The 15,705-nt window shown below is 30.4% G+C and overlaps 4 protein-coding genes across 5 annotated transcripts; 1 reads left to right on the top strand and 3 right to left on the bottom strand.

Annotated features, from left to right (window-relative positions):
* Positions 1-8: 8 nt before the first annotated feature.
* Positions 9-2,862, bottom strand: LOC126867982 (BRISC and BRCA1-A complex member 2-like). Its single transcript, XM_050623090.1, has 4 exons — positions 1,810-2,862; positions 1,436-1,737; positions 984-1,361; positions 9-916 (listed from the first exon to the last, which is right to left on the bottom strand). Exons 1-4 carry the CDS (start codon positions 1,895-1,897, stop codon positions 542-544), a joined length of 1,143 nt encoding a protein of 380 aa, XP_050479047.1. The 5' UTR covers positions 1,898-2,862; the 3' UTR covers positions 9-541.
* A 1,766-nt stretch (positions 2,863-4,628) lies between these two features.
* LOC126868121 (tubulin alpha-2/alpha-4 chain-like) lies at positions 4,629-9,025 on the bottom strand. 2 transcript variants are annotated; one of them, XM_050623340.1, is made up of 9 exons: positions 7,235-7,710; positions 6,853-7,075; positions 6,688-6,792; positions 6,388-6,584; positions 6,209-6,301; positions 5,906-6,091; positions 5,455-5,703; positions 5,065-5,228; positions 4,629-4,983 (listed from the first exon to the last, which is right to left on the bottom strand). In XM_050623340.1, exons 1-9 carry the CDS (start codon positions 7,244-7,246, stop codon positions 4,857-4,859), a joined length of 1,356 nt encoding a protein of 451 aa, XP_050479297.1. In that variant the 5' UTR covers positions 7,247-7,710; the 3' UTR covers positions 4,629-4,856. The 2 variants fall into 2 exon arrangements, with proteins under 2 accessions (XP_050479297.1, XP_050479298.1); XM_050623341.1 differs by lacking the exon at positions 7,235-7,710 and adding an exon at positions 8,890-9,025 and having other exon boundaries at positions 4,630-4,983.
* A 350-nt stretch (positions 9,026-9,375) lies between these two features.
* Positions 9,376-11,695, bottom strand: LOC126867635 (chromatin assembly factor 1 subunit B). Its single transcript, XM_050622344.1, has 6 exons — positions 11,344-11,695; positions 11,118-11,250; positions 10,751-11,054; positions 10,419-10,682; positions 10,101-10,328; positions 9,376-10,033 (listed from the first exon to the last, which is right to left on the bottom strand). The coding sequence occupies exons 1-6, from the start codon at positions 11,482-11,484 to the stop codon at positions 9,502-9,504; spliced, it is 1,602 nt and encodes a 533-aa protein (XP_050478301.1). The 5' UTR covers positions 11,485-11,695; the 3' UTR covers positions 9,376-9,501.
* A 204-nt stretch (positions 11,696-11,899) lies between these two features.
* LOC126867634 (putative lipid scramblase CLPTM1) lies at positions 11,900-15,478 on the top strand. The gene is made up of 6 exons (XM_050622342.1): positions 11,900-12,166; positions 12,522-13,100; positions 13,171-13,288; positions 13,366-13,569; positions 13,637-13,774; positions 13,866-15,478. The coding sequence occupies exons 1-6, from the start codon at positions 12,050-12,052 to the stop codon at positions 14,624-14,626; spliced, it is 1,917 nt and encodes a 638-aa protein (XP_050478299.1). The 5' UTR covers positions 11,900-12,049; the 3' UTR covers positions 14,627-15,478.
* The last annotated feature ends 227 nt before the right edge of the window (positions 15,479-15,705 follow it).

Raw genomic sequence — 15,705 nt, 5'->3', positions numbered from 1 at the left:
TGGGAAGGAATATAACCTCTTACAGTAAACTGTGATTATTCTTTTTATTAATGCAAAGAAATGTTAATCTCAGCAGAAAATATTGATTATTTTTATTTAGTAATATCTTTCAGCACTTGCATTAAAAACTGTACGTATGGAATTAATTTTATTTTATCCTTCGAAATCGTTTCGAGATTATCATGTACTTCACACGACAATGAGTCGATTGAACAGCGAAACTGAAATTTATAGCAGATTCCAATGGTTTACATTCTGACATTGTCTTATATACACATGTATATGGCAAAAGTTTTTAATTTTACATATAAAATTACACGCTTATAAGTATAAAATACTTTATTATTATCGATTATATAGAAAATAAATATTAATATTAAATAATAATAAAATAATCTTTTGGTTATTCTCGTAGTAGGTAGTGTTATATTTATTTTTATTTTTATATGGATTTATTTAGAAAGAATAATTATCAGTATGTACAAAGAGAGATTTATGTTAATGTAACAAGTAACTAAAATAATTTAAATTATGTAATAAACTAACTTTGATTTCCTGAACAATTTTTGATAGAATTGAATTTAAATGTTTGTAAATACGAGTAAATGGTTTGACACAACCGTTCTACCATAAACTTTGGCGACCATGAAACATCATAAGGATATTTTAGTCTTTCACTGTAGGCAGTACGTTGAGTCAAATGATATATTGAGCGTAATTCAACTAGAGGTGGTTCTTGAGGAAATCCAAATGGAAATCGAATGTGCACACATGCAAAAAAGTCATCTACACATACCAAAAATGTCACATATTTACAGTTTATAGAATCATATTCTAAAAGACATTTATGGTGGATAAATGAACATGCTGCTATATAATCTCTTCTTCTCTTTAAGCTTTGGACAACTGAGTTTACCTAAAACAATATTTATTTTATTCATAATTATTATAGCACAAGGACAAAATTAAAACAAGTTACATACCTTTCCTGCAATATATTTTTTTACTTTTGGTATATATCGTAGTAGGTATGTGTCAGATGGAAAGTGTGGTAAATGTAATTCACCTGTTCCACTAAGCGACTCTTCTAAAGATTTTGAAAAATAAAGTTGTGGAGTAATACGACTCCAATCTGTTCCAGAAAATGTTACAAGAAGCATTGCAATGTCACTTTCTGATTTACAAGTACGAATTTCTAACTGCGAAACATCCACCGATAAACTTATTAAAAATCTAGCTTCCGTTGGTTTAGAACTAGATGGTAACAATATTACTTCAACATCCTCTGTGTTGACTTCTCCTGAATTCATTAGCATATTATACTCTAATTGTAATCTAGCTTGCTTCTGAAGTAATTGTACCTGATTTAAAAGAAAAATGTATCAAATTTGATGTAGTTCCAGTATTAAAAAATTTATATGTAACAATCACAAACCTGATGTTGTTTGTAGCATGATAAAAGTTCTCTAAGAACATTCAATAATGCATTTTCATCATTGGGATTCCATTTAGCAAGACTAGGTACTTTGGCAGATAATGCATCCACATCCATATCTGCTAGGAATGTATTGTCATTAAATATGAAATCAGGTCCCATTTCAGGACATTGCGAATCAAACAGAACATTCCAAGTTAAATTTTGTTTAGCATAAGGTATAGATAATTTAAAACGATCTCCTTGTACTTTCCCACAACTGGATGACATAGAATCTATCTCAATTGTTTTGCAGCAAACTCCTTATAAAAGAATAAAAGAATATAATAATATAATTATAAATTATCATAACATATTTTATGTACTAAACTAACCAAGTTTATCAGTGGATAAAACATGGATTAAAAGTGGCTGGATATATGAGTCAATGACAGACAAAATCGCACATTGTTGGTTTAACATTGTAATACTTTTATTTTATAAAACTTAATATATACTCGGTAAGTAATAAATAGTGAGTATAGTAAAAAAATCTTTCGTAAATGTCTACGCGTATCACATAGTATTTTGTTATCGTTACACAAATGTTTTCAAATGTACATGATAACGTTTGCTGATGTTTAGGATGGAAAAACAATATTCTTATATACTACGTTATCACATGAACTTGTCTTTAATATAGTCGTCTGAATATAGTTTCGTTAATTATATCTAGAATCTAGAGACTAGAGACATCTCGTATAAACCGAGGGGGAAATTTAAACTCATTAGTTGTATACACGAATAAAAAAGTCTACGTTGTCCAGATATTCACTAAGTGTAGCCAAATAAGAGGAAGTCAGAACTTGGCAAAGGAAACACTTCGTTAAGCAATGTTCAGTTGAGAGCCGTATTGAATTAGCAGTTATGAAACAAATCATGTATGGCCCTTGAAGGAGTCTGGATTTTCTCGAGATCTTGTCGTTGTCCGTTCATGTAAATCTTTTAGGTACCCTATTATCTCTGCCGCCCTATTTCTTTCGCAGCTACTTTCTCTTTGCACGTGCACACCCTTATTCCTGTCTAAGGTCAAACCGACAATGTTTGCGGTGGATCAGTCAAAGTTCGTGCATTTAAGGCATAGCAATCGGAACATATCCATTACTGAACAGTGGAGATCTGAAGAACTGAATAGGCTGACCGAGGATGTCGAGTTACAGGATCCGACACCAGTATTTCGGCTAGTAAAAATCGGTCAAGGTTGCGATTCCTCGGTTGGACTCCGCAGACAGTGCCGGTGCAATAACAATTCCCTGGTCTCGTCGCGTGAACGACGAGGCAGTATCCGAGAGAGGATAACTGCCAGCTCAGAGAGAATGACTTACAAATTATCGAATGTCTGATCACTTGTTCGTAGCCGATATACGTGCGAGTGAGTACGTCGCGCTACAGCTTGAAAGAACCGAACGATCATGAAGTGACAATTTTGTTCTATTCGAAAAGCGAGAGGGAGATGAGACAAGAGATTTTTATTTTTCGTTCTAAAATAGACAAGGGTATCATTGCATAGAATGCGCGCACAATAATCTTAATTTATCTATCTTATAATTAATTAAAACTAAATACACTCACGCAGGCATCCCACGACGTCTCTGTAATATTTTGCGTGATATCCTGTGTAATGCCTTGTTACGTCGCCTAACACTCTATCTAGCCGAGGCCACACACCGCGGGCAAGATGGCAGCCAGATGTCTTCGGATACTCACTGCGTACCCTCAATAGTCTCAAGTACCTTCCATAAATCTCATAGATTTCCTAGTAGAGGTCCTTCAAACCAAACAAACGTCTGTTTCCGAAGAATTTCTAGAGACTATTGTCTACCACGGCTTGACAAGGGAAAGTTAGTTTTTCTCACGTATGATGCAACTTTCTTCCCACTAACCACTTTCTCTCGAGGGCGGTTAAGACCCTTCGTTTAACCAATTAACAACGAAGCCTATTCCCTCACTCTCCTAACTAAAATCGTCACCAACAAATCCGATGGTCCCGTGCGCTAGACACACCCATCCTTAGCTTTCCTCCGACACAGCATCGTCTCCCAAGACAGTACTGATTTTACATCCTTCGAACGGTCAACATCCTTTAACCGGGTATACACACCCGTAGATCAGTCACTCACTCATCTCGTACATACGCACCAGCGTAACTGCCTTCGTTATAAGTTGTTGGAATAAACGGTGAAATATAACTTACTCTACTGTGTCATATTCATTTAACCACCTCTGTTATCTTAACCTAAACAGGGGAACGACTACTTCGCGGCGTCGATTAACCGAATCGTAGCGAGAATTTACGCCTCTCGCTGACGCGTTTTCCTCGCGACCGCGTCTCTCCGCGAACGGTCGAAACATGCCTTGTAATATTTTACAATATGCCACGGTGACCCGCAATAGGTGTTAACAGTTTACTTGTTGCCTAAGGGAAAAAAAGAATTTTGAAAAAATATACACATAATACATATATGCATATAAAATATACGTATAAACTATATATGCAATGGACCCAGGATTGGAGGTTGCGTATTTTTCAAGTTAGTATCATTTTCCAGGTAGTAATGTTAAAAAATATTAATACTTGCATCGCTTTCCAAATAGTTATATGTCGAAATCTTAATGGAGATTCACTATGAGGAATCCGATTGGATGTCTTATTACACGCCATAAATTAATACTATTTATTGATAAGATATCTATTCTATTACAGAATTTTGTTTTATTATAATATAATGCGTAATTTGCGTTAGAAAAAATTGGATACATGAAAAGTTTTCGAAATTGAAGATATGTAAATGAATATGGCGGGTGAATAATACATGACAATTGATGAAGCCTAATTCTTATTGATGAGACTTTCAATTTGTTATACTTTTAATTTCAAAAATTTGAAAATTTTTAATTTGAAAATTTGAATAGAAAGTATTCTAAAGAGTCCTTTTATACATTTTCTCGAGTAAGCGCAAATAGAGCGTGCGCAGCGGATTAGTAGGGCTGAATGAAAATTTTATAGAAACAGAATTTTTGAACTAGCGGAGGATTCCTTCATAGAAAAATTAGGGGGGGGGGGGGATTAAAATAATATTTTATGTAAAATTTATTTTATAATAACTTATATTTAAATTTTTATAGTATACATTTTTAAAATACAGTTGTTTTATTTTTTTTTCAGATAATTAACTAGTTATACTTGTAAAATAAAATGTATTTTTGTTCTCAGTAACTCAGTAAAATTCAATGATTGGTTCATGGATCATATTACCTAGTATAGTACAAACGAAAACGAAATATGAATTTTCACGATAAACGCGCAAGTTATTAATCTTATTTATTATATTTCAATCAGAAAATTGAGTGTAAATAATACATTTTCGATACATTTAAAGAATCAATATTCTTCTTCATCTTCGGTATTTGCTGCGTCTTCTTGAACTTCACGATAATCCAATTCTAAAGCTGCTAAGTCTTCTCTCGCTTCCGAAAATTCACCTTCCTCCATACCTTCGCCGACAAACCTATATTTAAAAAGGTTTAGGAAGATTAAAAAACTTCTTCTCAAATTTAAATGCCACAAAATAATAGAGATATCAGTTTACCAATGAACAAACGCTCGTTTAGCATACATCAGATCAAATTTATTATCGATTCTAGCCCATGCTTCAACTATTGCAGTGGTATTACAAAGACAACATACAGCTCTTTCTACTTTTGCAAGATCACCTCCTGGTACCACAGTGGGCGGTTGATAATTTATTCCTACCTACAAAAAGTGTAGTAAAAAATACAATTCTATGTCTATGTGACTGGAATTTAACTATATCTGACTACCTCTTCCGTTGGTATAATTAGAATTTTTGACAAGGATTAATGTCTTCTAACTAATTTAAAATATTTCTTACGCAGTCCTGTTTTGTAAAGGCCGCGTTAAATATTCCTCTTTCTTTTTCATATAAGGAAAAATTATCTTACATAATTGTCGAACGAACCTTAAAACCAGTCGGACACCATTCGACAAATTGAATGTGTTTCTGTCGTTTGATCGTCGCAATAGCAGCATTCACATCTTTGGGAACAACATCTCCTCTGTAAAGCATGCAAACTGCCATGTATTTTCCTCTACGCGGATCACAATTCACCATTTGATGATTTGGTTCAAAACACGAATTCGTTATCTCCGCTACTGTAATTCTCTCATGACTAGCATTTGCAGCTGATAAAACTGGAGCGTAAGTTGCCTACAGAATATAAGCTATAAATTTTGTTATGTCTTACTAAAACATTTGAAATATTTGTGTCGTAGAGCACAAATGAAATTTTGCAACATTATTACATAAATCTATATATGTACATATAAAATAAAAATATAATAAGTCATGTATATATATATATTATATTTTTATTTTTAGCAGAATTACGAAATATTTATAACTGACTTACAAGAGGAAAATGAATACGCGGATATGGTACTAAATTTGTTTGAAATTCGGTAAGGTCAACGTTAAGAGCTCCATCGAATCGTAAACTTGCGGTTATTGATGAAACGATTTGTCCAATTAAACGATTTAAATTTGTGTACGTAGGTCTATCGATGCTTAAATTCCTTCTGCATAATTCATAAATGGCCTATGTGAAACGTTATCAATTATTAATAAATTGATATAGAAGGCGCGAAGTGATGGTATTTTAAACTTGAACTTTGATTGATCATAAGAATCGTAGATACGGAGTAGGAATACATACTTGATTGTCAACTATGAAGGCCACGTCGCAATGTTCTAATGTTGGATGTGTATAAAGAATCGCGTTATATGGTTCTACAACGGCAGTCGATACCTAATAAATAACTCATCATATAACACATAATTATTATAATTTACCGTTAACGAATATTAAAAGTTCATATTTTTAATCGTGTTTACCTGAGGCGCGGGATAAATACTGAAAGTCAATTTACTTTTCTTTGGATAATCAACGGACAATCTTTCCATCACTAAACTCGAAAATCCTGATCCTGTGCCACCACCGAACGAATGGAAGATTAGAAAACCCTGCAGACCTTTGCATCGTTCAGTGAGTCTGCGAATTCGATCCAAAGTCAGGTCTACAATTTCTTTCCCTAGAGAGTACAATTTAAAATTGAAAGAGACGAAGAAAACGAGAGTAAAGATAATTCGTTGTTCAAATTTTCAATTTACGCAAATTGCACGTATGACGTATACCTATGGTGTAATGGCCTCGCGCGTAATTATTCGCGGCATCTTCTTTGCCCGTGATTAGCTGCTCCGGGTGGAACAGTTCTCTATATGTACCTGTACGAACCTCATCTAAAACATCATGGAAACATTTTAGCAAGGAAATCGAGACTTTTTCGTCAATCGACTTGCCTACTACTGTTGGTTCGAGATCAACGAACACGGCTCTTGGAACGTGTTTTCCTGAGTCGGTCTCGGAAAAGAATGTGTTGAAAGAATCATCCCCGTAACCAACGGTGGTATCACTGGGCATTTGTCCATTAGGTTGAATTCCATGTTCCAAGCAGTATAGTTCCCAGCAAGCGTTACCCATTTGGACGCCAGCTTGTCCAATATGAATGGATATACATTCCCGCTGTAATAATATATGAATAAAAATATTTAATAATTGTCATAACCGTATTTAACACTATTATTATAAACCGATTTTAATTACGATCGAAGATCCGTAGTAATAAAAATGAAACGTCTGAATTTACTATCGACTTTGTCTGCCATAATTTGAATGCCATACCTTTTTTGCCATTATCTTTTAATGTAACTCTTTTGCCATCAATTACTTTGTATGGAGACGATTAATAAAAAGTACAAAGCACGAACGAAAGAATATTTAAAACTACTATTTAATTGTATTCGATTAATGTTTATATACGTTTTCGCTTTGTGAAACATCTCAAATGACATAAGTTGCATAAGCTGTTTCTTGTTGTTTAAAAAGGTATGAAATAGGAATTTTCATCGTTAGAAATAGATGGGATCGAATTTTTCCGTTGAAATGGTTTATAAAAGACGTCGGCAGATTGAAATAAGCGAATCACTTAACTTATACGTTTCTAAACTAGATCAGTTAAAGCACTCAGCACGATGTGATTGTCGAACTGACATGTCGAAATTCCATCGACATAAAGCAATCTTATACCTGTCAGTCAATCGCAGAGCTTTTTTACCTTGACCTATCATATCTTCGTTTAATAATCTAGTCGCGATCTAAAAGAGGACATTATAGTTAGAGATCGACTCGTTGCCGCTATGCATACGGGGCATAGGAGAGTCATAGACTCTTCCGGTAGTTTACATTCTCTAGGTGCATCATGCTAAAAATCGATTTTTACAGGTTGACATACTGTAACCATAGCAGCTTGATCGAACATCGTTTTGTACGTGACACAATTTTGCGGTCGCCAAACAAATGATCTTCGGAGCGAAAGGAACAACTACCGATTCGATCGATCATTTTTCTATACACGTGTACATTATACATTCAAATATACGTACTAATACACTTATGATTATTATTACTCTATAATGTAATTAAATTTAGAGAATATTTTAATTCTTAATGCAAAACAGAATTTATTACGACATCAATATGAATTTAAAAAGATTAAAATTACGATTCTCGCCAGAGTATACGCGTCAATTTAATTGTTACGTTTCTTTTACTTTTCTTGCGGTAAACATGAATATTTTAAGATATTCTTTTTAAAACGACCAACTTAATTGTCTTCTGTGAAATCTTCCGACTGTGAATTATGAAACACTCGTACTAACCAGCAGTTAAAAACTTTACTTCGTTCGATCGCTAGTATTTTAAATATATTTTCAAAGACAAAAATGGATATTATTTAAACATTATTTGCATTGCAATTAATAAGCTAAATTGAAATTCAAGTTGTAAATATGTAAATTGGAGTTTTGTTTATTGGGTTCTATGCCGCGTTAGTTAAAAATCGATCTCTTGATTCCCTGAAATATTTATCCAACTATAATGTATTCGTTGTATGAACCTTAACTTCGGAAACTGTCTTATACACGATTTGCTATTGACAGTTCTCTAATCGGTCGATTAAACTAGAAGGAAGCACAGTATATTATAATTAAAGGATATGCTGGTTATACACAATGTTAGTACTGCATAGTTTTGAATTGAATTATAATCTATTAACTATTATAGCATATAAGAATCACTATATGTATTCGAAAATTCAATCTTTCCCAATGATAATATAATAAGAAAATTGAAATTTTTGTATTTAAAATTTTTTTAATCGATGTCTATAATAACTATAATTATTAAAAATAACTTTAACTACAATAGATTATAATTATAGCTTTTAATTACAATTTTTATGAAATAACAATAAAATGTATGATAATTAATATACTTACCATGGTTGATGATGTAAAATCTTAAGGGTGAAAAAACGTGTCAGGACGAACCACGATTCAACTACTGTCTGACTGAACGAATAGTCAGATCACTGTGATACGCCATATTATTATTCATAGATATATAATATCTGTTCTAAGTTTCACAGGTGACAAAGGCTACTGCTATAGTGTCCGCGTATAGTTAAAATATAAATGAGACAAAAAGTTGTATGATACTTCAAACGTATCGTCAAATTGTAATAATTAATAGATTACATAATTCGTTAGGTAATAAATAAAGGAGATGAAACAATTTATGAAAATTTATCAGAATTACAAGCATTTTTTTTTTATGTGAACGGCTATACAAATATAAATAAAAATATTATAATGGTCATATACGATTTGTACATAATTCATTAATTATATCGTACTATATAACGAATGCCGCGAAAAATTAAACGGAAATTAATAAATTAAATGGAAGACGATAATAGTCATAAATCAAATCTATAATTTATATATTTATTGCAATAATACAAAATATAATATACAAAAGGAAATATTACAAAAATATATATAGATATGTCAATATATTTTTTAATTGTTAGTCGTATTTCAAACTCGAAATTACTCTTTTTTAAATCCCTTTGGGCTAGAAAGTGTAATTAATTGTACTCTTCGGGGTGCTTTATTAGAAATTATTAATGGCACTTCTTTTTCCTTAGGTGTATGTTTTATATTTGCTTTCGTAACTTCAGTAGTGCTTTCTTCGTTATAAACTAATACGATATCTTCAGTCTCTTCTGTTTCCTTATTGTTTATGTCATTTTTCTCGTTAATAATGTTATCTAATAATTTATTATCTTGATTTAAGGCACTTTCTGGATTCCTAATGAAAGTTTCTTTTTCTTTTGATTTTATAATCTCAATATCCATAGCACTATTATCTATATCGTTGGTCGATAAATGTTTTTCTGATGTATCTTTAGCACTAGAATTTAATGTCGTAGATTGCATAAAATCATTATTAATAGTGCTAGATTTTGTTGTGGTACTACTTTGCCTTTTACATTCTTCACCTAATTCACCTTTTTGAAATTGTATTATAGAACAATATCCATCTGTTGAAGAAGCTATTAATATTCTACCATCGCTTGACCTAGGAGCATCAAATAGATTAATTTTTTCTTCTCATTTAAAAATAATGTTATGTAATCATTGCTTACCATGCAACATCAGTTAATCTGGTATAATGAATATTTGATATCACAGCAATTGGTGAAATTTGTTGTGTATCGTAAATCATTATTGAATGCTGAGTTGCAACAGCAAACACCATTCTGTAGGGTAATGCTATCACTGGTGTTGGGCCATCCTTTCGTAATTCAAAATAAACTGGACAACATCGAACTGCGATAGTGCAATCATCCAAAGAAGGTAAAAGTAGAAGAGGTCTAAAAATGACATCACATTATATCTACTATATAATTAGATTATTATATAATAATAATCATATGTTAATATGTAAAATATAAATAACTTACTCTTTTAAATTATATCTTGAGAAAATTAAAGTTGTATTAGATATTCTTTCAGTAGTTTCTAAAGGTTCAATTATACCAGAAGGTACAATAAGTAATAATCCATCGGTAGAAAATGTTAATCTTCTAAAGAATGATTTAAAAGTATCATCATAGAACAAGCGTACTACTTTATCTTTTAGTGGATGGTCTGGTGGTGTTGGAATTTTTGCCTTGTAAACCCGTTGCACTGTCCTTTTAGTATTTATATCAATCAAACGACATATCCTATAAACAAATTATTTGATGATTATATTAAAAGTATCACAAATATTATTAACATTTAATATATTTACCTATCTGTACTTATTGTAGATATATATTGATTACAAGGATCCCATGAAACTCCTTGTACAAAACCTTTATGGTCGGATAATATGCATATAGAACGCCCTTTGTGAACATCCCATAAAATAGCTGTATTATCTACAGATCCCGAAACTAACATATTAGAATTTGGAGACCAACTGATATCATAAACATCCTCAAGGTGTCCTCTTAATACTTTCCAGGAAATCCATTTTTCTTTATCTTTAGATTCATCAGAATTAATAAAAAATTCACAGTCCTCCTTTTGTTTCCATAAAATTATAGTTGATTCTGCAATGTATTTTAGTTTTAATAAAAATCTCTTCCTAATTAATCCTTTATAATATTACCAACCATCGTCTCCTGATGCTAAAATATCTTTCGACGGTGAAAATCGCACTACATTTACTGCTCTTTGATGTCGTTCTAAATCGGTTACGCATTTCACAGTAGCAACTCCACTATCATTCGTTGTTAAATGCCATATCTAATTTTATGAAGTAATTCACAAATAAAAATTTCTATTCTAGATTATATTTAATATAAAAATATTTAATACGAATTATTTGTATAATATTACCAAGACGTGCGAGTCAGCACCGCCAGTGACAAGTCGCCAAAAAATTTCATTCTCTGGCGTTTCATAAACTCCAGCCTGTATATCAATACTTAAAACTGGATCACGATTATGCCATGAAATTTCAGGCGTAGTGCACCACATAATTTTAATTTAAAGATATAATACAATAACGTCACAAAAGTTTATTACAATAATTGATAACAGGTTGCATCTAACCTGTTCCAAGATGTCACATTATTCCCGCCAAAACATGTGATTTTTCAGGTCCAATCTTAATTAACTATTTATTCTCCTAGTTAGATATCACTAGTAATATAACAACAGACATGAAGCTGAATAGCATTTATTAAAAGAGATTTATTTAGAAAAGTTGAAAATTGACAGAGAACTAGTTCGTATTTTACGTTTTTATTTTTTTTAAGTTGGAATGTTAATGATTATAAATTATCTATAATTTTACTAACAATCAATTTATGTGTTATTATTTATAAGTTTAACGAATTTAGTTATAATATCAAAAATAGTAAATACATTTCATCGCATATATTTTATATTATTTGATTAAATATACGAGGAATTCAAGTTCAGTGTCATGAAACATGTGATTTATGAAATATATTGTATATCCGGTATGTACAACTCCCTCTGAAAATGCAAAGGGAATACACGCCAATAAACGGGCACGAGAAACAATCTGAACACAAAAATGGTGGGTGCTGAAAATGATAATCACGATCGTAAGGAAGTAAGCATCAAAGATAGTATGGATAACAATCAACAAAATGGAGAATTAGTTTCTACAGAAAACAACGAAGAAAGAGATGTGCGTTAATTATATGTATTGTTGTCTTGTATTTTCTCATTTTACAATTTATTTTATCCCTGGAAATATTTATCGTATTTCATCAAAAGTAATGAGCTTAATTTTATTGTCGTTTCACATGTTAATTTCACTTGAAAATTTCTTTAAAAATTGATTCCAGTATAATATATAATTTACCAAATTTGTAAATTTATCAATGATATATAAATAATTGTTTAGTAGTGTAATAAACCTAATGTAAATAATCGTTGCAACCTGTTTTGTTCAATACAGCGATGATATTGCAAATTTCGTTTACTTTAATCTTATCGAAGTTATATGTTAAAAACTTATTTTTTCTTCTATCTATATATAGGTAAACGCAGAAATTGACGAACAAAGGAAAAAATATCAACCAACACGCCTAGAATCATTTTTCGCAATAACAAAATCCTTAATTATACGTGCCCTCATCATCTATTGTATCAGTCATCTATTCAGACGACTTCAAACTGATAATTCTCAGTTTCCTGGTGTTATCAATCCAGCACATTCACAAGCTGTAAATATATTTGAAAATGGAACATTATTTGACTTACATGTTTATTTATCAGAATCAGAGAATTTTAAGCAATTTGATGATCCAAGAACATTAGTATGGTTAGAACAAGGATTAGTATATGGAGATTGGTACAGTGGACCATTTCAAGATGGATCAAAAGTTAGAAATTATAAATTCGTTGCAACCGATCAATTAAAAAATAATGGGTCTATATATCTTCATATATATGTCACTAAAAGTGGAAAGTCTCCGAACCCCAAAGATGGAAAAAACTATGCAGGAGATTATATGTCGTACTCTAGAAAAATGTTAAATAAATTCAAAAAAGTTAAATATCAAAAAAGGCACAATCTATTAACTGGTGAAACTACTGCAAGTAAAGAAGAAATTGAGGTGTGTATACTTTGTAGTTCATTTTATATATATATGAAAGTAAAGATATTTATATTCATATTCATTGTAGAAAGCTGAACTAATGAATCAAGAATATTTATCACATTGGCATCCAAATTTAACTATTAATTTAGTAACAGATCATACTAACTGGGTATATGGTCAAATATCTCCACCTTTAGATACATGTAAGTTTCCCCTTAACATATTTTAATCTTTATTTATGTAAATGTATGTAATTAATATAAATACTTCTTTTCAATAGATATTCATTTTTTACCTGGTGAGAAATTCTATAAGCCTATAATATATATGAACGATTTTTGGAATATGCAAAGAGATTATCAACCCTTAAATGATACTGTTAAAGAGCTTGAACTTAGATTAACTTATCAACCACTTTCATTATTTAAGTGGCAAATTTATGCAGCTCAGTCAATGAGAAATAAATGGATATCTTCACTTATGGGTATGTTGTTTTGTGAATAACATTAAAGTAAGTACAAACAAAGTTTTCTAATAATATTTTTATATAGGAGATTCAACAGACGAAGAAGACGATGATCAAGATACTTTAAAAGAAACACTATTGGAAACTAATCCTTACCTATTGGGTCTGACTATAATTGTATCAGTATTACACAGTGTATTCGAATTTTTAGCATTTAAAAATGGTAAAGTTAAAAATAAGTAATTTAATGTTTATAAATAGACAATTATTAAATTATAAATTATTTTTAAATGCTCTTTTATGTATTTTTTTAGATATACAATTCTGGAACAATCGTAATTCATTGGAAGGACTATCAGTTCGATCTGTATTTTTCAATGTTTTTCAATCATTGATTGTTTCATTGTATGTTCTTGACAACGACACAAATACAGTGGTTCGGATTAGTTGCGCGATAGGTTTATGCATAGAAATATGGAAAATTAATAAGGTCGTAAATATTACTGTTGATAGAAACTCAAAAATACTCAATATCTTCCCAAAAATAAGTTTCCATGATAAAGGATCATATGTAGAATCATCCACAAAAGAATATGATAGGCTTGCTTTTAAATATTTATCGTGGACTCTTTATCCTCTTCTAGGAGGATATGCAATTTATTCATTGATGTATTTAGAACATAAAGGATGGTATTCTTGGGTTCTTAATATGCTCTATGGGTTTTTATTAACGTTTGGATTTATTATGATGACACCACAGTTATTTATTAATTACAAATTAAAAAGCGTGGCACATCTTCCATGGCGTATGATGTCTTATAAATTTTTAAATACATTTATTGATGATATTTTTGCATTTGTTGTAAAGATGCCAACATTATATAGAATTGGTTGTTTCCGCGATGACATCGTTTTCTTTATATTTTTGTACCAAAGATGGATATATAAAACTGATCATGCTAGAGTAAATGAATTTGGCTTTTCTGGCGAAATGGAAGTTAAAATGATTAAAGACAAAAAGCAAGAATCTATCAAAGATCGTCCAAAAAGTGAAGCAAATAAAAAGAACGAGTAATGTCTGGTGCATAATGTTAGCGTTAAATATATTATTCAAACTTTATCTTAAATTAATAAATTTATTAGTACCAAAGGATATATCTATACGCATTAATGTATACCTTTGTGAGTTTAATATAACTACGTGTGTATGTATATATTCTTTTGCTTTTAAGATCTAGCTAATTGAAAAGTCTCGCAGAGACATTGATGTGCTTGAATAAGAATATCAATGTTTATTGCAATCGGCAAAATGTTAGAAAAAGATTTAGTGCAATTGTAAAGAATGTTATAAATATGTACTCTTTTTAGGAAGCAGTTGTTACCATGCTTTGATTTAAACTCGTACATTTCGTTTATGTTTCAATGCTTTGTAATAATCTTCATTATTTTATATCAAATCAAACATATACATGTAAAGTTTATTTGAATGTTTAAAGATATTCCAAGCTACAAATTGTTTATATATATATATAATGTATATAATTATATATATAATTTATAATATATATTATATATATAATGTATATAATTATATATATAATATATAATATATATTATATATAATATATATTTATAATATATATATACATGAAACGATCTGTAATTCTGATTGCTTACATACACAAATATTGTAATGAGTATATGTACATCAAATTTATATATAATGAACCATAAATAATATAAATCTTGCGTCAAATATTTTGTGTTTACTGTTGTCTATATACGTATCGAATATTGTAACATATTTTTGCAAAAAATAGTGAATTTTAAACGATTTACATGATGAATATGTTAAAAATTAAGTTATCTTTGCTATTAAACAAAATTATAATTATTGTTTTTAATAAATCAGTGTCTTCTACGAATATTTAATTTTGTCATAATTACCAGCAATAGAATATTTTGTTTATGAAAATAAATAAAAAGGAAAAAAAGTTAAAGTTACTTTATTTTTATATAATTTATTGACTTTGAAATATTTTTATCTAACTTGATTTTCGAAAATGAGCATTAGTGTTGCTAAATTAAGGAATGAATTATTTTATTAACAAATTTGACTTGACGTAACCAGGAAACGAAGCAACAATACTTGTG

Source organism: Bombus huntii, chromosome 7 (assembly GCF_024542735.1).
Source record: "Bombus huntii isolate Logan2020A chromosome 7, iyBomHunt1.1, whole genome shotgun sequence".
Classification (NCBI taxonomy): Eukaryota; Metazoa; Arthropoda; class Insecta; order Hymenoptera; family Apidae; genus Bombus; species Bombus huntii.
This window is presented reverse-complemented; position numbering and strand designations above follow the sequence as displayed.